Source organism: Panthera leo, chromosome C1, assembly GCF_018350215.1.
Source record: "Panthera leo isolate Ple1 chromosome C1, P.leo_Ple1_pat1.1, whole genome shotgun sequence".
In the NCBI taxonomy this organism is placed as follows: domain Eukaryota; kingdom Metazoa; phylum Chordata; class Mammalia; order Carnivora; family Felidae; genus Panthera; species Panthera leo.
Window position 1 is genome coordinate 92785388 of NC_056686.1, and position 25118 is coordinate 92810505.

Sequence of the window (25118 nt, forward strand, 5' to 3'; positions counted from 1 at the left end):
ACAGGGCAAAAGTTTTCTTCCAAGTGTTTCCAGTCATTGTAATTTCCAAAGGCATATAAACACAAGTTTCTGTGGGTTGTTTTTTTTTTGGGGGGGGGGGGGGGAGGAGAGTTGCCTGGAAACACAGTATGAAATTTAGTATGAATTCAACCTACTCAAATAATCATAACTTATTTTGACATCATGGACAACTGCCTACAAATGTTAATGAAGATAATACACAATCAATTCTGCATTATCCACATATGGATTAGCCAGTCATGTTGTAGATAGTGCAAGTACATTTCAAATCTCAATGAGATTTCCCTATTACTTAGAAGGTGTGTAGGCTTCAAGGGACCTGGCATTGTAAAATCAAGAGTTGATGATTTGAAACCAGAAAATCTGAGTTCAAATCCCAACAGCTTAGTTTTCTGTGTCCACGGACACACAGCCTTAGATTCTTTATCCGTATGATAATGATATCCATTTCATATGGCCATTTTGGGGGCTCCAAAAGATTCCTTAAATAATTTCAATGAGTCATAAGATGGCAGCTCTTATAGTTCTTATCTTCATAAAGTGAAAATCTCTTTCCAAATTATCAACACACAAGAACTGAGACAACATTGTAGTTGGCTTAATGAACTACAACCCTCAAAACATGTTGTTAACATCTCCTTCATATAAGAAATAGCAGCAAAAATACCTATTTAATCAGGTGAAACTATGGCACTGAAATGGATTCGCAATGGTATTAAGATCTTTAAACCATTGCGAAGAGTTGGATAAGCTTAAGTTCATTTGCCAACATCAAGGGATTCATGAGATAGTTGATTCTGTTGTAGATAGACACTAAAACAATTTTAGAATAGATACTCTGATAGGATAGGGATATTAGTACCACTATCCTTTTTGTCCCCTAAAATGAGCATTTCGAACAAAAGACTGCATTAGAAGAGAATACTCTATTAACAAATTTTAAATTTTTCTTTATTTCAGAACTGTCTTTATGTACAGACATCATAAAAAAAATGCACATACACTGGAGATTTTCCAAGGAACAGGAGCTGGAAATAAAAGTTAAAAGCATTTAAGAGAACTGAAATTGTCCCAGAAAAGTTCTGAGGATCATGCTTCTTTAAATGTCCTTGATAACCTCTTCAAGTTCTTCCTTTGTGAACATGTGGAAATTCTGGCCGGGCTGCACCGTGGCTAACTGGAAAGAAAGCAGAGAAGGGTTAATGAGCTGGGCTCGATTACCCTGCTGATAGCACTAGCATGGTCAGGAGAAGCTGTGTTAGTGATGCAGCTGTTCATTAGGAACTAAGGGATCTACTATCCAAGGGATATCCTTTTCAGCCACAGGTTCCTAAAATAGCTCTCTGACTCCCAAATAAAAATTCTTATTGACCAAGTTTTCTATTTTGAGGTTAACAGACCACATAACAGTTAACCAAATGCCTGGTGTCATTGTCATTTCTTGACACTACTTCAACAAGTATCAGAAAAGCAGCAGCAAATTACTTGGGGTCAGTACTTTTTCCTTAGAAATATATGAAAAGTGTGTTTACACACTTGGAAGTGAAGCCTGTGTGACCTTTGTTTCCTGGCCACCCTGTGTTTCAATTTTTATCGGTAAAATGGGGATAACAATAGCACCTAATTCATACAGAAGTTGTGAAGATGTGTTAATCTGTGTAAAGTGCTTACAACACTGCCTAGAACATTATAATAAGCACCAAATAATTACCGATTATTATTAGGTATATTATTTTCTTTAAAATTTTTCATAATGCAACTTAACAACAAAGTCTGTTTTAAGTTCATTATTTTGAGAGACAAAGAGAAGAGAGAGCGCATGTGCACATGTGTATGCTCACAAGTAGAAGAGGGGCAGAGAGAGAGAGAGAGAGAGAGAGAGAGAGAGAGAGAGAGAGGTACAGAGCCAGACATTAGGCTCAATCTCATGAACCATGAGATCATGACCTGAGCCGAGATCAAAAGTCGGACGCTCAACCTACTGAGACACCCAGGTGCCCCTGTTTTGTTTTTTAAAAGGACTAGCCATGAAAATAAAAGTATTCCATTAGCACCAACACAGGAAGTCAGTTGAGACTGACAAATATTAGTTATAAATATCAGTCCAGATAGAATCTATTTAAACAATAAAATACGAGGGTCAGAAGACAGTTTCAAATTTAACTAAAACTACCAAGTTTTCTATCACCTCTGCTGATAACATAGTCCCATGTTTTGGGGGCCAATACTGAGCAATAGGTGCCATTTGACATTTGCCTAAAAAGCGGTTGTGTTGGTTTTCAATTTCCTCCTATTGCCTTTTTCTTTAGACTTTACAGTTAAACATACTAGGGTACTTTTGGTAATATTCATTACTGATATTTAACGTAATTTGAAACTTCCAGAATTAGCATAATCCAATTACATGATGTTTATTATTTGCCGCTTCACCTACAGGAAAAACACAAAAAGACTACTAACATTTTAAAACACCTGAAGATCTGATCTGGGAACAGACTTAAAAAAAAATGTTCTCTCAACAAAGCCTGCAGTCTCCACTAGATTCTCCCAACAAAAGATCTATCCAATTACACAAAATGTCAGAACACATATTTATAAAATACATGTTAAACATTATCATTCATGTCCATATAGACCATGGGAAATTAAAATAATGTTATTACTACATCTTTCAAGGACGTGAGGACAGAGACACAAGGTCAATAAAGCAGAGAAGAGTGAGGGCCTACAGAATTTTTTTGTCAAGTTGCTCACAGCTCATAGGCTAGTCTTCCCAAACCATTTCAGGGGCTAAAAACAGAAACCGGGAAAGCTCTGAATAGAAAAGTCTGATAGAATCTGGCTGTAAATTGGTGCTAATAAGACTAGACCCAAATACGGCCTTTAGGAAGGTACTCACTCATCACTAGATGAGTAAAAATAACCCCTTGCATTTGCATCATGATAAACTTATTTACATAGGGAATATGAAAGATACTCTTCTATTTATCTTATTCTTTCAAAAAGCTCTGTGAGACAGGTGAAACATTTTCTTTCATTAATTCAATTAATAATTAATTATTAAGCACTTATGTACTAGTTATAATTGTACTAGGCATTAGGGATCCAAAGATAAAGAAAATCTCTTTTATTTACTAAGGGTACTGGACACCAAATGCTTTTAATGCCAGGTGTTATAAGAGAGCTGAGCATATGTAGAGGCACAAAGGAGTGATCTAGGGGGAGTCAAGCAAGGTTTCAAAGAGAAGCAACTTTTGAGTTGTGTCACAACTCAAAAATGGGTCACACAGTGGAGAACCAGAAGAGCAGATGGAATGTGCACATGTATAAAGCATGCAACAAGAGGATATATTTGCAAAATGAAGTAATTCTGAATGGCTAGAGCAGAGACTGCATATGGGAGGAGATAAAACGGGAGGCGAAGTAGGAAAGACAGTATACTATAGTGGTTATAAAAGTACAGGACCCCAGGAGGCACCTGAGTAGCTCAGTCGGTTAAGTGTCCGACTTCAGTTCAGGTCGTGATCTCACAGCTTGTGGGTTTGAGCCCCGCATCAGGCTCTCTGCTGTCAGCACAGAGCCTGCTTCAGATTCTCTGTCCACCCCCACCTCTATCCCTCCTCCACTCTCTTGAAAACAAGTAAACATTTAAAAAATTAAGAAAAAAAAAGAAGTACAGGGCACAGGAGCGCCTGGGTGGCTCAGTCAGTTAAGCATTTGACTTCAGCTCAAGTCAGGTCAGAATTAGCATAATCCAATTACATGATGTGTATTATTTGCCCCTTCACTTACAGGAAAAACACAAAAAGACTACTAACATTTTAAAACACCTGAAGATCTGATCTGGGAACAGACTTAAAAAAAAAAATGTTCTCTCAACAAAGAGAGAACCCATGTTCACGATTCATGGGTTTGAGCCCTGAGCGGGCCTCTGCACTGGCAGCTCAGAGCCTATAGCCTGCTTCAGATTCTGTGTCTCTCTCTGTCTCTGCCCCTCCCTCACTTGTGTTCTCTCTCTCTCAAAAATAAATTAATAAATTAAAAAAAGAAAAAGTACTGGACCCCAATCACAGCTGGGTTCAAATTTTGACTCCATCATTTACCACTGTTATTTTGAGCAAGGTCCTACCCTCTCAAAGCTTCAGTTTCCTCTTTTGTAAAATGGAAATAGGAATACCAATCTGACAGAGGTACTGTGAGGATTAAAAGAAACAATTGCACGCAAAATGCTTAGCAAGGTGCCTAACAGATTAAACATATGACTTAAGAACAGTAAATTATCATACCATGAAAGAAGTTTAGGATTTATCTTATAGACGGGAGTCAGAAAAGATTTCTTTTTCAATTTTTTTAATGTTTATTTTTTGAGAGAGACAGAGCATGAGAGTGGGGGGAAGGGCAGAGAGAGAGAGGGAAACACAGAATCTGAAGCAGGCTCCCAGCTCTGAACTATCAGCACAGAGCCCAACATCGGGCTTGAACTCAAGGACCACGAGACCATGACCTGAGCTGAAGTCGGATGCTTAACCGACTGAACCACCCAGGTGCCCCCAGAAAAGATGTTTTCAAGTGGAGAACAATCAAGACTAGATATGTAATTTAGAAAATCAACCTCAGTAAGCACAATGAAGGAAATGGAATGAAATGAAAGATGGCAAGGCTAGAGGCAAGAAGACTAGTTAGGAAACCTCTGAAAGGATACAAGGCAGGAGAAAATTGAGTGCCTGAACAAAAGAAGGCACTGGAAGTAGGGATGGAGAGGAGGCACTATAATATGACAATTATTTACAAGGGGGCAAAGACAGTGAAGGGAACAATTCAGTGAAGGGAAAAAAAAGGGAAGCCGAAGTCTTCTAGGTTTCTACTGTGAATGACAGGTATACATACCGGTAGCATCATCAACTAAGATTAGAAGGGCAGGAAGATGAAATGGTTTTCAGGAAAGATAATGTTTCGTTTTAGAATTGTCAAAAATTTGGGGCACCTGGGTGGCTCGGTCGGTTGAGCGTCTGACTTCAGCTCAGGTCACGATCACAGTCCATGAGTTCAAGCCCCGCGTCGGGGTCTGTGCTGACAGCTCAGAGCCTGGAGCCTGCCTCGGATTCTGTGTCTCCCTCCCTCTCTGCCCCTCCCCTGCTCATGCTGTCTCTCTCTGTCTCAAAATAAAAACATTAAAAAAAAATTTATAGAATTGTCAAAAATTTGAGGAGTCTGCTTCAGAAAAGTCAGATAATAGGTTTAAAAAGTGACCACGAAATCTGACAAACTGGAGTTAACTTAGCAAAATAAGAAAAGTCCCAGGGAAATATTAAGAACACTAACAAATGGTAGCAATTGAGGAATAAATGAGGTGAGAAGTGGTGAGGACAATGGATATAGGTTCTCTTGGGAAAAGACCTAGTAATAAAGATTACAAAAAAGGATGAATGGAATAGCGCCCAGCAATAACATGTAACAGACTGATACACACGAGATGAATTTCAAAAATCATTATGCTGAGTGAAAGAAGTTAGACACAAAAGAGCACATACTGTGTGACCCATTTATATGAAATTCTAGAACATGAAAGACAAATCTAACGACAAAAAGCAGATCAGTGGGAAGGAACGAACTAAAAAGGGGCATGAGGAGACTTTTTGGGATGGTAGAAATGTTCTATACCTTAATTGTGGTGGCAGATTATACATTTGTCAAAATTCACTGAACTGTATACTTAAAATAGGTACATTTTACAGTATGTACACTATATCTCAACAAAGTGGATTTTTTTTTTAAGACAGGATACTAGGTAGAAGGAGGAGTTAACAAAGGTGTGCTTTGTTTTGTTTTTCTAAAAAAAGATGCAGCTTGGAAATTTTCCTTTTTTGTAGAGAAGGACAGGCTGGTGATCCAAGGGACAACTGGTAGAGCAGGGGCCCCCAAATGCCTGACTTTCTCAGACTGACCATCAAAATCACCCAAGGAGATTTCAAAAGTACAGATTTCTGGACTTCATTTCCAAAGACTGATGGCCAGTCAGATTTGGAAACTATCAGAGTACCGGTGGAGTAAACTGTCTTAGACAAGTGAAAGTGGCCTTTTGAAATGCAAAAATAACTAAGTCAGGGAGTAATATAGTTAACAATAGAGCATGGGGGGTCCTGGGTGGCTCAGTTGGTCAAGCATCTGACTTCAGCTCAGGTCATGATCTCACGGTTCGTGCATTCTAGCCCCACATCGGGCTCTGTGCTGACAGCACAGATGAAGCCTGCTTGGGATTCTTTCTCCCTCTCTGTATCCCTCCCCCACTCACATTGTCTTTCAAAAATAAACATTAAAAAAACAATGAGAGAGCATGACTGAGACACATCTGATGCTCTTTTCAAAGCAACACTGAAACTGAATGAGCTAAAAATCTATGCAGTTTCAACTGAACCAAGCAGACCTCAGAACCTGCATTGTGAAGTCAGCAGAGCTATCTCTGAATTACTCTGAGGTAGGAAGAAGGGGGTAGTTTTGGCAGAAATGCCAAGACCCGCGGTGCCTGGGTGGCTCAAATGGTAGAATGTCCGACTCTTGATCTCGGCTCAAGTCGTGATCTCACGATTTGTGAGATAGAGCCCTGTATCAGGCTCTGCATCGACAGCAAAGAGCCTGCTTGAGATTCTCTCTCTCCCTCTTTCTCTGTCCCTCATCCACTTGCTCTCAAAATAAATAAATAAACATTAAAACAACAACAAAAAAAAAAAAAAAAAAAAAAGAAGAAGAAGAAGAAGAAGAAGAAGAAGAAGAAAAAAAGAAATGGCAAGACCCTATCTCATTCAGTACCAAACACCCCCAAAGTACCAGAAAGGAACTGACAAACTCCCTCCTAAGAGTCAGACCGGGTATCACTGTTACTAAGAAAAGTGTAAAAATAGTATTTATGTAGTAAGTTTTTCCATTTCTATTCCAAACTCCTCTTCTTCCTGTTACTGCTCAAGAAGTAACCCCTCTTTCCCCCCACCTCCTCTCTCCAATTCCACCCACGCTTTCCCAACTTTAGGCCAGCCCCTTGTTTTGACATTCAAGTTTGCCCCTTTCACTGCAGCCTGTGGAACCTGGCTGGCTCTAATGGCAAGACATTTGTCAGCCCTTAACCAGGCCATCCTTCACCAGGGATTAACCTAAACATACATTTTCTCAATGCACACTGAGTACAGCTGACATAATTCTAGTAAGTGCTGATTGGTTTAGTTACTGATTTGTGATTACAGACACAGTTGCCTTTAAAAAATTTTTTAATTGAAATATTATGACCACCATCCTGACCTTTTTTTTCCCCTTCTTTTACTTGAGAGAGAGACAGAGAGAGACAGAGAGCGAGCAAGCAGGGGAGAGGAGCAGAGAGAATCTTAAGCAGGCTCCACACTCAGCACAGAACCTGACACAGGTCTCGATCCCACGACCCTGGGATTGTGACCTGAGCTGAAACCAAGAGCCAGACGCTCAACCGACTGACCCACCCAGGCACCCTCTACCCTGACTTTTTTTTTTCCAGCTTTTCCCCCTTGTTTTTAATGTTTATTTATTTTTGAGAGATAGAGACAGATCATGAGTGGGAGGGGGAAGGGCAGAGAAACGGAGACACAGAATCTGAAGCAGGTTCCAGGCTCTGAGCTGTCAGCACAGAGCCCAACACAGAGCCCGAACCCACAAACTGTGAGATCATGACCTGAGCTGAAGTCATACCCTCAACTGACTGAACCACCCAGGTGCCACCCCTCCATCCTAACTTGTGATAACAATCTGGTAAATGGAGCCTCCGATAGTTTTTTTTTTTTTTCCCATTAGTATTTTAAGGTAGCCCAGCAGTCCTTTTGCTTATCCCAGCCTTCCTTTTTCCCTGTCCATAAAGACTCTTCCAAATAGTTCCCATTTGCCTTAACTCTACTGTTGAATTCACCCACTCTCAGCAGATGATCTAACATTCACCAGGGAAATACAGGACCTCTCTCTCAATTCACCTGCAAACCTACTCTATCTTTTTACTCACCATTATCTCCTTTTCTCCCATCTACTCTTAGCATCCTAAATAAGGGCAGTCAGAATCTGGTCCACAACTCTCTGGTATCATCTCTTGCCACCTCGCTCACTACCTTACATATATCTTGCACCCCAGCATTCAGAAAACCCTCAAATTCTCCATTGCATACAATGTTATTTTATATCTTTGAGCCTTTGCACATGGCTGTTCCCTCTTCCTGGAGTACCCTTCTCTAGCATCACCTCTTCCAGGCAACTTTCCTAATGTTCTAGGATAAGTTAACACGTTTTGGGGACAGTCCATTCTTATTACTATTATAGAAGTATTGGAGCTTCAAAGGATAGCAATAACTTCTTAAGGGCTGAGCATACAAAATGTGATTATTTCCATGGGAGATAAGGGAGCTATGATATCTGAATAAAAAACACCACAAGAGAAAAATACCTCTATATTAGTTGCATTCAGCTTCTCCTCCATTACTTGTTTGAGGATGATGAGTGAAGACTTGATGGCTTCTTTCAGTGTCATAGACTTGAAACAAAAAGGGTAAGAAGAGTAGCCATTATGTAATTCCTCCTTCCTTCAAAGATTTCCCCTATCTCCCTGAATGATATAGCAAATATTACTAAATCAAGCAGCTTAGTAAGTACAGTGCATTACCAGGTATCTCTAGAATTCAAGTAAACAGTAAATAAGTAGAATACATTCATTCAAAGTTTCAAGTCTTATTTTGAACCAGATCAAAGTCACCAACTTTCATATTAAGTGATCTTTGAAGAAGTGGAAAGGGCTACACTTCTCTAGTTATCCTCTTTTAATACAGAAACAAGATAATATTGGGAATATCCTATGATTCACAACTCCCAAATGATCTAAAAAGGTAGCCCACTGGTTTAATAAACCTGCTCTTGTAGTACCGTGTTTTGAACCCATGAACCCAATTTCTTCCACACATAAAATCAATACTATCAGGGGTAGAGGGGAGTAGACATCCCTGTGTGAACTAGTAAGTAAGATAGCCTTCAACCACAACAAGTTACCCAAAGCCAAGTCTTCCCATCCTACAAGGTAAAAAATGCCAAATGTCTACTTGCTTCTAGAGCCAGACTAGGAAATCTATCTGTTAAGTAAAGCTTTCAAGATAAAGGGTAAACAAACTGAGGTCATCTATACCATGGTACAGCACTCAGCATTAACTACTGATATGTGCAAAAATACGAATGGATCCTAAAAACAGCATTATTGAACAAAAAAGGCAAATGCAAAATATAAACTGTATGACTGCATTTATAGAAAGGACAAGAACAGACAAAACTAATCTACAGTGGTAAACATGGTTGAAAGGGAGGAAGAGAGTGAACGGAGAGGAAATAAGCATTTCAGGGAGTGATGGAAGTGTTCTCCATCTTGTTTTAGGTGGTGGTCACGAGGGTGTGTACTCCTAGAACTCCTAGAACTGAACACTTAAGGTCTTCCCATTTTATGTAAATTATACCTTGATTTATAAAATAATAATAAAAGTTGTGAGAGTACTCAATTACCTTGTGGTAAACTTCTTGCAAGGAGCTCTGGGCACCCTCTGAAGCAGAGCCAATTGCTCGAGCATCACACTGTACAAAGGTCCCAGATGGGTCCATATGAAACCTGCAAAACCCCCCAAAAGAAGGGGGTCACAAATGCTTAAGAGTGGTGGCATTTTATGTAACAAATATCTCACTAAAGAATATAAATGCTTGGCCCTGCAGTGGAAACTCCACTGAAATACTGAGGTACAGGTCCAAAAGATGTTGTATGCCTAGAGAAACCAGATTTTTTTTTTTTAAGTTTATTTAAGTAATGTCTATACCCAATGTGGGGCTCAACTCACAACCCCGAGATCAAAATTCACATGCAAAGTCACATGCAGCTATAGAAACCAGATCTTTTATTTTATTTTTAAAGTTTATTTATTTTAAGATAGGAAGTATGCACGAGCCAGGGAGGGGCAGAGAGAGAGGTGAGAATATCCCAAGCAGGCTCCATGCTAAGCATGGAGCCCAATGCAGGACTTAATCCCAGGACACTGGACCATGACCTGGGCTAAAATCAAGAGTTGGACGCTCAACCAACTGAGCTACCCAGGCACCTGAAACCAGATCTTTTAAAAAGTGTTTAAGAAAATTAATTCATTCCTCAGAAATTTAGAAGTATAGAAGATATAAATATGGCACTTGTGTATGCCTATCTAAATAATATTTGAGGAAAAGGAACAAATCAGCATTCTAAAGCAAAGCTCTAAAACACACCCTGACTATAGTACAAGGTTGCTTCTAATTCTTTCCAGAATCAGCAGTGGTTCCAACAGGGAATTTCTTCACAGAATGCTTGTCTTTGTATAAACAGCACAGAATCACTGAACTTTAGAGTTAGAAGCCCTTCATTTTTTATAATTCTACAATAATCCTCTCAGTTTAGACAACCAGTCCCCATCCCAAATTAAAATAATTCTACAAAAAAAGAAACAGGAAAAAATGGCAAATTCTTACAGCTGGGGTCCTTTCTCATCAACTCCTCCAAATAACAGTGCTACTCCAAAGGGACGAGACTAGAACCAAAAAACAAGAGGTATTAAGATAAACAAATGGCTACTGAAGCAGGAGGTAAGAGGGGCTGGGAAAGGTATGTTCAGAGGACAAATGTCCTAAGTCCCTTAGAAGGAAACTTGCCACAAACACCACACTCACCATGGCACCTGGATCTGCATCTTCTTCTCCAAACTGCAGAGCTAGATTGGACACAGCCTGAGTCACACTCTCCACGGTCATTGTCTCATTGTAGGTGAACCAATGGTTCTAGAAAAAGAGCAAAATGTGGTCTAACTTTTAAATAAGAAAAGCATTAAAGCAGTCCACCATCTCACTACATACATCCCTGTGGACTATGGTTGCAAACCGAAGGCTCAGCTCCAGTGTGTTTTTCTTAACACTGAACTCGAATGCTTGGGCCTACATGAGAGGAAGAGAAATAGCTCTAGAAAGAAACTGTGATCAAAGTACCCTAAGCATTAATGACGGACTAGAGGATTATTCCCTTGAAAAACAGAGTTAGCCCTTCATAGCACTAAGCTTAGTCTTTTCACAAAGTGAATGCTAACAGCTAAGTGCCACTTTCCCTCAAAGAGCCTACCTTATCATTGTGTTGGTGTTTAAATTAAAGGACTTACTCTTACATAAGTACTGACAGTAAAGTTGAAAATAAGTGCAAAAAGTTTTATCAATCAGGAATTTTTTTCTTACTGGTCTTTTCTCGAAGCAGCAGGTACTCAATTAAAGAAAAAAACAAAATCAGCATTCTTGACCTGGTACATAACATTACTCACCATAGGAGAGCTGTTACTTGCAAGCCCAGCACCAAAGGCAGTTGGGGTAGAATGTCCTTTAGCTATGTCCACTTCCTGCTATGGTGCTCCCACAGTTAATTAGGGAACAGAATGTAGTGCAATGCTTGCTTTATTTAAGGCAAATCAAAAAGAAGCAAGAGACTGTCAGCACTATTTACCAGGGCTTCCTTAAAGCTGCAATGGTTGGATGGCTAGACTCCAAGCCTCAACAAGTTATTAACTAGGTGGTCTATCCAAAAATCACTCCTAAGAGCTACATCTGATATTAACACAGATAGCCTGCAATACAGCCCAGGCAGCTACATCATTAAACAAGGAACTCAAGCATCAAGGTAAAAAGGAGAGATGATGCTAATTTTACCTGTGTCTCCACTCTGGCTTTATCAATTAAAGTCTTAGCATCAGCAATTAGCCCACTCATGGCACAACCTGCAATGTAAAAGCAATAGTGACCCAGGGGCCAAATCCTAGCAGAACTCTTTCATCCACTCAAGAAATACTGAAACACTGGAATGGAACCATGGCGGCCATACGCAATCCCATAGCAATACACCCAAGAGGTTAGATGGGAAATTATTTGATTATACTGAACACAAGTATAATTATACTACAAATAAATAAAACCATCTGCAATAACTCAGAAGTCCAGTATTAAGATAGAAGACAGGCAAGAACAGCCAAACAAGCATGAATTTTCACATATTACATCCTTAAGCATTCCTTTAGCATTCTCGTAGACCACAATACACTTTCAAACTAAGCGAACACTAACATCCCAACAGAAGAAATAAGGAAAAAAATAACCATGTCACTATGAGCTATAAAAGGCCCCAGGATAAAATCAAAAGCTTTTTCACCTCCCTGACCAAATACAAACCAATTAGTTTAGAAAGAAAGTTTGCCTGATGGTCCAAGATGCCAACGTTATAGCTGTTACTTTATATGCCATAACTTGAAATCTGTATTTCCAGCTTAAGCCTTACTACCACATTTCAAACCTATGAAGCCAATGACTCCCTTAATATATCTACTTGGACATACCACCAACTCAAATCAAGTTCTTTCTTCCTTCTAGACTCCTTGGCCCTCACAACCAATCAGATCCCAAATTCTATCAATCTCCATCTGATTAACCTGTCCAGCATTAATCCTTACGTTGTCCATTCTCTGTCTACTGCCTTGGTTAAATCCCTCATTGTTTCCATTTGGATTAAAGGAAATTTCTTTCCAGGTCTCCCTACCTCCAGTCTCAGGCCCCTTCACTCTACCTGCAAACTTGTTATGAGAACTGTCTTTCTAAAAGACTAATCTGGGGGCACCTGGGTGGCTCAGTTGGTTAAGCATCTGACTCTTGGTTTAGGCTCAGGTCATGATCTCACGGTTCGTGGGGTCAAGCCCCACATCAGGCTCCTTGCTGACAGTGCAGAGCCTGCTTGAGATTCTCTTTCTCCCTCTTTCTCTGCCCCACCCCTGCTCATACTCTCTCTCTCTCAAAATCTGATGATATTACCCCAAAGCTTAAAATCTTTCCCATCAAGTTGAAGCTCTTTAGCATGGTAAAAAGACTTCTACTGTCTGATCCAAGACTTATTTCTTGCTACAGTCCACCTGCGAGTCATACCAAACTTCTTGTGCTAGGGTATTCCCTATTTTACACCACTAAGGGTTTGCTCATTTCTATTCCCTCTGACTGGAGTGCTCTCCCTTCCTATACCCACACACTTGTTCACTTAGTGACCGTTTCCTCATCTTTCAGAATTCAACTCAGCTCAAGCATCGCTTTATGGAATCTTTTTCTGAAAGTCCCACTACCACTGGTCCCAGACAAAACTAATGATTTCCTCTTTTGTACCCCTACTGAGCACATACTACAGCCTCTCTTAACACCTACGTCACTCAACTGCATTTACTTATTTACATGTCCACCTCCACTATCAGACTGTATGCTTCTGAAACATAAGGACTATGTCTCATTTTTCTCTGTATCCCTGGTGACTAGCATAGGTCTGGCACATGGTAGGTTCTCAATTTGCTGAATGAAGTGACACTGATCTATCTCCAGACACACAACTTGGGATTAAGTAGACAAAATGTTCTTAAAGGACTAAATCTCAGCTTCTACATCTGAAAGATACTGTCAAGCTCCTGGAGTCACCATGGCATTGGTTCTGAGGCCTTCAGGCAACTAATTATTTTACCAATATTCCACTAATTAGATGACTAAATGGTTAAGAAAATTTCAACAGTCAACTAAAATGCAGAACTACTCACCCTGTAATGCTACAATGATGCCAGAAGCTAAGGCAGGGAAATTATAACAGAGACCAAAACAAAAACAAAAACAAAAACAAAAAAGAGTGCTGGGGTGTGGGGGATATAGGGGAAGACAGGGAGTAAAAAGATAAATCTGAAAACAGAGGAAGAGGACTGATCTGCTCAAAATCTATTATTCTCATGCTCTCTGAACCTTAGTCACTCTAAAGACCTTTAAGAATTCCTCTTTCTAGTGGACACTCTAGTTTTCCACATGATCCTCTGCTCCAGATGGCTTCCTACTAGGGCTAACATTATGCAACATTGAAGACCCAGCCATCATAGGGAGCTGGCCTATGATTCAACCTTTACATATTTCGACAACCATATTCGCCAAGTCTCAATTTGAAAGAGAAAGGAACTTCTGGAAGTAGGCTGAGCCCTACAATTGCTTCCCACTCCTATATTATGCACACTGGCTTACTGCCTGGAAAACAGTAGCTAATAAGGGGATAAGATGTTCATCTAATGAACCTCCTGTGGAACACCAAAGAAGACTAATTAATCCAAGCCAGATCCTATAGAACAACTTCCCCCTACTCCTTACCTATGTGAGCATCAATCTCTACAATTTTCTCAATGCTGCTAGGCTCCATTAGTGGGGAGGTAATTCTCTTCTCCACAGCTAGGCACACACCCTCTGATGTCTGAATCCCAATGGCTGTAGAACCAAGCTAAAAAGAAACGTGTTATAGTTATCATGTACAGGTCAAAGAACAGTCTCACATACTCACCAGGAATCTCTCTGAACACTGCACAAGACAGAAGCTTCAATTAGCCATACCAAGTATTCAGAGAGTATAAACAGCACCCTAATAAGTAATGTGTTATTCTTGTCAATGGCAGGAACACTTGATTTACAGATTTTGTTCTTCTAAAGGGAAAAGTTCAATGAAGTCTTGAAAACATCTAGAAAATGATCAACTCTAATGCCAATATTTTGGAGAGGGGTAGATTCTAAAGTTCTAAACATCAACGGGCAAAAAAGTAATAAAACTAGAATGTTTTTCTTTTCACCTCTGTTCTCTTGACCTGTCCCCAAAGGTAGTATTTCTCAAATCTACATGACCTCCAGAAAAGTAGTGTACATTAAAAAAAGGAAAAAGGTGCCTCGGTGGCCCAGTGGGTTGAGCGTCCAACTCTTGATTTTGGCTCAGGTCATATCTCACAGTTTGTAAGATAGAGCCCTGTGCCAGGCTCTGTGCTGGCAGCACGGAGCCTGCCTGGATTTTTTCTCTCCCTCTCCCCCAAAATAAATAAACAAACAGACAAACAAAAGAAGAAACAAAAACACCACCACAAACATAATTATTAACTTAATCTTTTGAGGTCACTAGCAGTTTACAATATAGCTTAATTTCATCTCCCCATCTCCAGGGCACCATTCTAGTCACCGATCCCTCTATGTCTGTTTCTTTATCTGCAAGATGGGGGTAATAAAACATCAAGAAAGTAAATATATTAATACATAAAATGCTTAAAATGGTGCCTGGCACATAATAAATGAGTAACAAAATTAGTCATTCTTCTTATATGCCTAGATTACTTCAACATCCTCTTACTTAGGTTCCCCATCTTAATCTCTCTCTTAATGTATATTTCATGTTATAGCCTAACTGATCTAATAAAATGCTATTTTAATTATACTTCTTCTCTGAAGAACTAACATCTCCCTATATTGCCTGTCACATAAAATCCAAATAAGCTTCCAAAGCCCTCAAAACCTAATCTCACTTTTCATTTCAAACTTTATTACTCATTATTCTCCAACAAAATCTACCAGGTATAGCCCAACCCATTTTCTCATGCCATATTACTTATCCCTTAACTCACAAACCATGAGATCATGACCTGAGCTGAAATCAAGAGTTGGATGCTTAACTGACTGAGCCACCCAGGTGCCCCTGAATTACCATTATTATTTAGTTAGTTCCACAAAGCAATGCCTGCCAGTGCAAGCATCAGACTCCCGGAACCTGTTATTGTAAAGGAGTCCAAGGAATTTCATGAATCATTATGCATAACATGCTTAACATGACTGCAGACTGCATAATCATGTCTCATACATAAGTGAATTATTTTTCAAATGCATAAAGTTGTGACTTTATTTACAAATGTTTTTCAATGTATATACCAGCTTTTTTTTTTTTTAATATATATGCATAACTACAGGAGAGGACTGTTAAAGAACTTTATGTAAAAAATGGGCATTCATACTTCTAGGTAAAGGTATAGACTGAACACACACATTAGCTCTACTCCTTCCCCTAGCCTCGTAATAGTACAAAATTAAAGGATGGCAGAGTCAGGGGGTAGGGGGCGATGCACAAATATACTAGCACAAAGAGAATGGGCAAAGACACAGCAACAAAATTTCTAGGAAAGAAGACAGGTTAGTGATAATTTACTTAATAGACCTGAGAAATCTGAACCCTAAACCAGTAGTAAAGAAAATCAAGAAACAATCTGATTTACATTATAGGATCCCAAAAAAGAAAGGGACCTCTGGAAATAGAAACAAAGGAGCTAAAAATCACAAAATCAGTTCAGTGTTTACCTAAGAAACAGATTTCCAGATCCCCTCCCCTAGGCTATAAAGCTAGATGACAGCTCCCACCCCCACTCCTATAGAAAACTCTGGAAAGGGTAAAACAGACAGTGGTCTTTGGATTGGGGGACACTAAGCACAGTCAAAGGCAGGAGTACCAGAGTGAAAACAGGGGATTAAGTAAAGACTGACTAGCTGAAGGTTAAGAACTTCAGCCTTCTTTCCCCATTCAGCTCACTGAAGCTAGTAGCTGAAACACCCTTCAGGCATGAAACGAGAAGGGGCAGTTTTCTCTAGAACAGTTTTCAAACATTTTGGACAAAATCGACATTAAGAAATATATCTTATATCATGATCAAAACATACTAACATACGCAAATAAATACAATAGAAACAACGTGGGAAAAAAACAATGAAACACCAATAGTATCAACATGGCATTCTGATATCTACTGTTCTATTCCACTCAAAAAGAAATGCTACCTTGACCCACTAAATTGATTTCAATGCTTACTAATTGGTCAAGACCTGTAGCTTAAAAAACATAGCTCTAAAGAATCTAACCAATTCAAGAAAAAAAAAAATTGAAAGAAAAGTTTAAAAAAAAAACCCTTAAAGAATATATTTCATCCATAAAACAAAAATAGGACACTAATAAGAAAAAGGAAAAAATAAAGGAGCTTAGAAATTGAAAAAGCAGTATGCCCAGAGAACTAGTCCAGAATTGGAACAGGTCAGAAGCTCAAAAATATTTTTAAGAATCTTTACTGGATACTTAATGTGCTTGGAAATTTTGAGAAGATACATATAACCTAGAGAGACTTTGGGGATTATTTATGACATGTATACATTAAATTAAGTAAATTTTTAAAAAAGAAGAGCTCTTAACTCCAGGAAAATATAGTGCAGAAATGGAAAAATGGCTCAGCTGTGAACACATTTACATAGTCATATGACTATAAGTGTTGACTAATGATCTCACAAAAGTATATATTGAGTGAATTGCTGTACCTCCACCCCAGGAGGAAAGCGTGTGTGTGTGTCCATGTGTGTCATTGGGGGCAAAAATCTTCATCGTCTATAATGTAAAGTCTGTGGATAATATCTAAACAAAAACAAAATTTTTTTCCCCACTTCTGCTGGCTGTCTGCTTCTGTGCTAGAAATATGGAAGCAAATGCCAAGAAAATTATCAGCTAAAAGATCTTAAAAGTGTTGCTTTTGGGAAGCTGAAGATAGAGGGGGCAGTCCTCAGGGATTGCTGTTTTTGTTACAAGGTTGATATAATTATTTTATCTTTTGATTCTAAAACTACATGCAGGTATGCCTTAAAAATAAAAATGTAAAAGTCAGAAAATATTACTAGAGAATTTAATTTGGCACTTAGTTGTTCTCTAGTTGTTTTACGTATAGTACATTGCTCTTAAATCTCCAACTGAACAGAGCAGGACAGACTTTATATCTACTTTTTTTTTTTATGTTTATTTATTTTTGAGAGAGAGAGAGAGAGAGAGAGAGAGAGAGAGCGTGCACACAAGTGGGGAAGGGGAAGAGAGGGAGACACAAAATCTGAAGCAGGCTCCAGGCTCTGAGCTGTCAGCACAGAGCCTGATGTGGGGCTTGAACTCACAAGCCGAGATCATGACCTGAGCCAAAGTTGTACACTTAACTGAGCCACCCAGACACTCCCTTTATATCTACTTTTAAATTTTATCTGGCAGACTTGTTCTCAACCAGGGGCCATTTTATCCTCCAGGGGACATGTATCTGGAGGACAAAATCTAGAGACAGTTTTGGTTGTCACAGTTAGAAGTGTGAGTGCTACTAGCATCTAATCCCGCTGAACACTCTACCATGCACAGGATGGTCTCTCAACAAAGAATTATCCAGTCCAAAATGTCAATAGTCCCTGGGTACTATAACTATTTTGTGGATGAAGAATTCTCATATTATAAGAATTCACAGCCTGTTCAATTTGGCCTCCAACTTAAATAACTTCCTAAGTTTCCACTCCAAAAAAAAGATTAATATTTTCAAGACAGACTAAGTAATAAAATGTACCAAAATCAAGGAAATTTTCTTTTGAACACTTACATTTACCCCAGATATTTCAGTATTACAATTCTGCCTAAAGTCCACCCCACCCCTTGGTGGGGACTGAGGAAAGGAAGTGAGGGAACATTTGAAGACTCTACCTAGTATTTCTTTAGTATAACTCATAGTAACCAATGTCCACATGCTCAGTTTAATATGGTAATTTTGACACTGCCAGATTATCCTTCCTTCCCCCAAAAAACTTACTCCAAAGGCATTTTTTCCCCACTTCTGCTGGCTGTCTTTCACCCATGCCATCCATACCGTACCTCCAAATGACAACTTATACTTGCCATTCTTAGTCGTTTCTCCAGCTCCTTTCATGCTACTGAATACTTATGGTGATCAAATTGCTTTCTCATTGACAACTCATAAGTTGCCAAGGCGACAACCAGGTTGTTTAAATACCAAAGAGCCTGAATTTTCACATGGGTTAAGTCACATCTATTAAAGGGTCACATGGCTATTTCTATCTTAGCCCAACCTAGGGTAGACATCACATGGTCTCTAATTATCTTTAAGCAAACTGAAAATTACTAGCAGTAAGAAGCTTAAAGAAGAACCCCCCCCAAAACTGAGGATTATTCTTGGCTTGGATAGGACTATTATCTTTAGAGGCTCAAAATAAATGCCACAGCTTGAAATCGTCATAGTCTTCACAATTCATAATAATGTATGGTTTCAATACAGGGCAAAGATGATCAGAAACAGGCACTTGTAGCTGGCCCACCACTTTCTGTCCCACCATCTATCATAGTGCATCCACCTTTACTTCTATGTCTTCAACTAATCACAGTCTCTTTTGCCCTTTTCTAGATTCTCATACAATAGTTTTCTATAATACACTCTTTTTATAGTAGGTAACTTAGAAACACAGTAGCTCTCTTCAATTATTTGAAGAACTGTTTTTGGAAAAGGTTTAAACATCCTGTGTGGTTCAAGGACAAAACTAGGGACAACTAAGGAAACTTCAAAGAAGCTAGACTTTGATTTATTTATTTTACAGTTTATTTATTTATTGTGTGTGTGTGTGAGAGAGAGAGAGAGAGAGAGAGAGAGAGAGGGAATGTGAGAGAGGGAGAGAGAGAATCCCAATCAGGCTACATGCTATCAGTGCAGAGCCTGACACAGAGCTTGATCCAACTAACTATGAGATCATGACCTGAGCCGATACCAACTGAGCCACTCAAGCACCCCAGGAAGCTAGACTTTTGATTCAATACAAGGATAAATTTCTAAACCATTATGAATTGTTTTCTAACAGAATGAGCTACCTAGTGAGAAAATATTCTATCACTAGGACTATACAAACAGAGGTTATTTAGGGATGTAGAGGTGACTGAAGCACAGAGTAATGGGTTCATCTAGATCATTGATTCTCAATTCTTGCTAGATATTAGAATCACTGAAGGAGCCCTTAAAAATACTGATGCCTGGACCTTCCTTGGATAACCTAAATCAGAACTTAGATTATCCGTAATTCAACAAATGCAGATCCCATGTGATAACTAACTTTAAGTATAGATAGCTCACTTACTGATTTTGTTAATACTGGTTTGGGGGCGCCTGGGTGGCTCAGTTGGTTGAGCGACCAACTTTGGCTCAGGTCATGATCTCGTGGTTTGTGAGTTCGAGCCCCGCGTCAGGCTCTGTGCTGACAGCTCAGAGCTTGGAGCCTGCTTCAGATTCTGTGTCTCCCCCTCTCTCTGCCCCTCCCCTGCTCATGCTCTATCTCTCTCTCTCAATAATAAATAAACGTTAAAAAAAAAATTAAAAAAAAAAACTGGTTTGAACTATTTGATTTTGTTACATTACAGGACACATCTCTTACTTAGTCCTGAAAGTGCCCAGTACAAATCCACAATTTTAAGAATACAGGTGATGAGTTAAACAATTTTTCAAAGTATCTTCCAGATGCTAAGTCCAGACCTCTATATCCCTCTCTTTATAGCCAAGAGGATTATGAACACAAACATGTCCCTTCAGCCCCACTGAGAAAAAGATACATAATTATGAAGCATTGATCTGTTCAAAAGTCTTCAGGAATAGGATTGAAATTGATATTAAAACAGTTAGTGGTTGGGTAAAGGGAGATACAGAATATTTTCTAAACAAATAGCTAAAACATGGGGCACCTGGGTGGCTTAGTCGGTTAAGCGTCTGACTCTGGCTCAGGTCATGATCTCACGGTTCTGTGAGTTGGAGCCCCACGTCAGGCTCTTTGCCAACAGCTCAGAGCCTGGAGCCTGCTTCAGATTCTATACCTCCCTCTCTCTCTCAAAAATAAAATAAAAACATTAAAAAACAAAAGGGAGAGATAGCTAAAACACATTTACTCCAAATGTTCTGCCAGCAATGCAGTAGGTTGCCATGAAATTTCAAAAACTTGCTACTTGATACTATACCTTGATAGCTTCAATGGCATATTCCACTTGAAATAATCTTCCTTCAGGAGAAAAAGTATTCACACCCCTATAATTAAAAAAAGCATTAAAGATTGTCAGAAAAAGTGTAGAGAAACAAAACTCAAGTTCCTTGACATCTAGCTCAAATAGCTACAAGATATGCATGTTGTCATTATTCTCCTTTGCCCACAACAATCTGTAGCTATTGTTTTGTACATTAACAGCTTTTCAAGAAAATGGAACTTATGTATGGAACACTTCTGTGCTACTCCCAGAGGCTTCAAACTGATCAAATGAGAGCAAGGGGCTTTCTACCTCAACTCTGAACCAAACTGAATTCCCTCAGTAAATTCAAGCCCCCAAAACTACCTGGCAATTCCCAATATGCTTTTATCCTTCTCCCCTTCACATTATGTGCATTTAATGTCAATATCATACTTTTCAGTAAAAGTCAGTTACAGGTACATTTCTCTATTTATTTGTATGAATTAGTATTGCTATCTTAACAGACTGAGATCGGGCTGGTTCCTAAAGCCTAAGCTAGTTTATTCATTCCATACATATTTACACCAATTACACACTAGACTTCTTTTTCTTTCTAATACACCTTCCCACCTTTTCTTGTTCCATTCTGTTGGAAATCCCTATGGAGAAGAGGCATCAATCATGGTCCTAGCTATAAAAGTCTTCTGCACACAATGGACACTTCAAAAATACTTGAACAAATGAATGAAAGTAGTTATGATCCTTGGCTTATAGAGTTTGGATTTGATAACATGTAACATGATATATAATACAGTGTTTTCAAATTTGTTTTATCAAAAACTCTTTCTTCAAAAAAAAAAAAAAGTATATGTATCCCCGAAATACAAAACAGGTAATAATACAAGTTGACATTTACTGCATATCTACTATATACCTGGCATTGTTATAAACCTTTAAATTATTTAATTCACTTAACCCTCAAAATAATCCTATGAAGTAACATTTAAAGACAGACATTATTTCACAGATGTGAAAGTTGACAAAGAGGTTGAGTAGTATGCCCAAAGTTAGTCAGCATGTAAGAGGCAGAGGTGGAATTAGGATTTAGGCAATGTGACTGCGGAGACCTATCTTTGAATTGTTCCACTATACTGCCTCTGGGAATTATTACTCTGGGCTAAATCAGGAGTGAAAAGAGAATCTCACCATCCCAGAATCCTCCTGGCCCCAGAGGTAATATCCCAGAGGTCATTTAAAAGTTCAGAACTCTAGGAACAATTTTTAAAAATCACTGAGTGAAAAGTCTGAGGACAGAAGACTGAAATTAAGTTCTAGTTCTGCCACTTAGTAGCTTTAATTCCCTCAAATGAAAAACAAAAAACAAAACCTATCGTACATCTATCACAAGATAATTAATATTGAATTGCACAGAGTATGAAAGAATTTTGTGATAAAGTACCATGTGAATACAGTATTTTCACCTTAATTCAGGCACTTCATCCTAGTATAGTATTAATTACTACATCCTTATATGGGCTCTACTCTTGGCTGTCTTCTCACACTTCACTGTTCTTTGGGTTATTTCATTTACATCAAGCACCAACTACTCTCAAACCTCTATTACCGGTCTGACCTCTTCCCTGATTAATTTAATGAATCCTGAGCATTTTCACTTGGATATCCCATTAGCACCGAACACTCAATATCTTCCAATCTGAAATATCTCTTTAAATCCAGCCATCCTTGCAAAATCAGTTCCATCTCCTGTCATCCTATTTCATTTTTATTTTAAAACACCTGCAATCTCTCAGTTCCCCAAGCTAGAAAGTTCTGAATGATCTGACTCATTTCTCCCCATCTTCTCCCACATTAATCATATACCAAGTCACATCAATTCCTCCCACAAGGTAACTCAACACTCTTTCATTCTCAACGACCTCATTACCTTTCACCTAACTATTGTAAGCCTTCTAACTGGTATTGACTCACTCTTTCTTCTGCTCCTGTCAAATAATCTCTGCAAAACACAATTATGTAACTTCTTCAAATAAAAATTAATACCACATGGTTGCCTAAATAGTGACCCAAACTCCAGGGGCGCCTGGGTAGCTCAGTGGGTTGAGTGTCCGACTTCAGCTCAGGTCATGATCTCACGGTCTGTGAGTTCGAGCCCCGGATCGGGCTCTGTGCTGACAGCTTGGAGCCTGGAGCGTGCTTCGGATTCTCTGTCTCCCTCTCTCTCTGCCCCTCCCCTGCTCATGCTCTAACTCTCTCTGTCTCAAAAATAAATAAAAACACTTTAAAATTTTTGAAAAAAAATAGTGACCCAAACTCCTTCACTACAAAAAAAATCCATCCAATATCTAGCACCATCCTGTTTTCCCCATAGTTCACCACTCCCATACATGTATCAAATGTACCACACAGAAAAGAATGTTCCAAACAGGCACTGTTTCCCCACTGCCCCTCCTTTGTTTATCCTATATTCTCTGCCTCCAACCTACTGACTTAGTCCATATTTATTAAAATCTTCTTCTTTCTCAAGACTCAGTTTAAATATCGGCTCCTTTTTAAAGTTTTCAATGACCCCCTAATATTGAATGCAACCTCTCTCAACAAACTTTCTATAGTACTTGATTTGAATTTCTCTAATGACATGAAGCCACTTCTGACTTGCACTATAGTTATTTTTTAAATAGCTCTTTAAAAGGCAAGCTCCCATTTAAGAGCAAGAATCTTGATTTTGTTCACTGCTGTATGGCCAGTAACTAGAACAGTGTCTTGTACACAGCAAGCATGCAAGTATATTAGCTAAGTGAATTTAAAAAGGCTGTATTTTAGGCATTCTTGGGAGGATATAAAAATGAATAACACATAGCACTCATTGAAGATGTTAAGTAAATGATCACAGAACCTTAATAAAGACTTTCTGATAAGGATAATAATGTCTATCATACACCCCCTAACTCAAAATTCTATCACCCAAGGAGGATTTTTTTTTAATGCTCTGGAAAATAAATACCAAGTCATTTTACAGAACAGTACGAAAAGCTGTCAGTTTTAAAACTTCACATATATATATTCTGAGTCAGTAAAAGCATAAAAAAAGTGGGAGTTCCAAGTGATAAAACTTTTGACAGGATCAACATACACTTGACAAGAAATGCAGCTTCTAAAGAGCTAGTAGAAAGAAAACATCTGCCTTTCCTGGCTAAACAAACAAACAAACAAACAAAAAAACCCAAAAACATCTTTGCAGCTATGTGAAAATCTAACCCACCCAAACAGAAACTGAAAGTAACAATGTCTAATTGTCTATGCACAATTTTACTCAGCATTTCCAAGCCCTGAAAAATATTTTTTTTTCTTTTAATGAATACAACAATCTCACAACCTTAATTTCAAAAACAGATGTGGCCTTAACACACACACAAACTAAATTGCTTTAAGCTTCTCAAAAAGTCCGAAAAGTCTAGGTCTAGTGGAATCAGCGTGATGAGGAAACTCTTAAGAACCACTCTAAATTCCAGTTCCTATAAAATCAGACTCCACACTCCATCCGGGCATAGCTGAGAATACTTTCAGACTTTTGCAGAAACTATACATACCAGCATGCCCTCCTACATTTCAACCAAAGGAAAGGTTACTCTACTTCCACAACTAAGAAACGGAAAACGAGGTTGTTCCCCTAGAAGGAAGGGGGAGCTGAAATTATGAGAGCCATTAAAGAATCTCTAGTAGCTTTTTTTTTTTTTCAGGCAACACGTTCACATTTTTTAAAAAGGCAGTCATACTCAGCACGAAAGATGAACGGAGGCGGGGTTGACCCCTGGACTTCTCCGGGTTAAAGGTCGGAGTCGCGGCCCCTCGGCCTTCTTCCCCAAGCACAAAGCGGGGCTTCTCCCTTCCGCACCGAGTTGGGACCCAGCAGTGACTCAGCGGTAGCACCTGGCGCGAGTCTAGCTTGGGGAATCACTGCAGGCGGCTGGGGAGGACAAGAGATCCCCAGGCCGGGCCAGCCTCGGGTTCCTGGGGCGCCCCATGACACGGCAGAACCCAGGCCGTGGCCGGGCCCCAGTCCTGCCCACTCACAACCCCGACCCCACTTTCTCCCGACGCACAGACCTGTCGTACTCAGACCGGGTGAGGAACATGGCGAGGGCAGGAAAAGCTGGCAGCAGCTACGTGGGGTTTCTGAGGGCCAACACGAGTCCACCAGCACTCAACTCACCCACACCACCACAAAATTGAGGCCCTGCTTCCAACTGCGCGTGCGCAGGCGACCCCTTCAGCCCGCCCGTCAGTGCCTGCTTCCTATTGGTTGGTTGTAGTTCCCGCCAAGGTGATTGGGCCAAAGTGCCTCCCTGCC

At 39.4% G+C, this 25118-nt stretch overlaps 1 protein-coding gene across 1 annotated transcript; it reads right to left on the bottom strand.

Annotated features, from left to right (window-relative positions):
- Positions 1–945: 945 nt before the first annotated feature.
- Positions 946–25020, bottom strand: PSMA5 (proteasome 20S subunit alpha 5). Its single transcript, XM_042953271.1, has 9 exons — positions 24875–25020; positions 20765–20831; positions 14266–14392; positions 11767–11834; positions 10750–10857; positions 10552–10610; positions 9568–9670; positions 8471–8557; positions 946–1198 (listed from the first exon to the last, which is right to left on the bottom strand). Exons 1-9 carry the CDS (start codon positions 24901–24903, stop codon positions 1121–1123), a joined length of 726 nt encoding a protein of 241 aa, XP_042809205.1. The 5' UTR covers positions 24904–25020; the 3' UTR covers positions 946–1120.
- Positions 25021–25118: the final 98 nt, after the last annotated feature.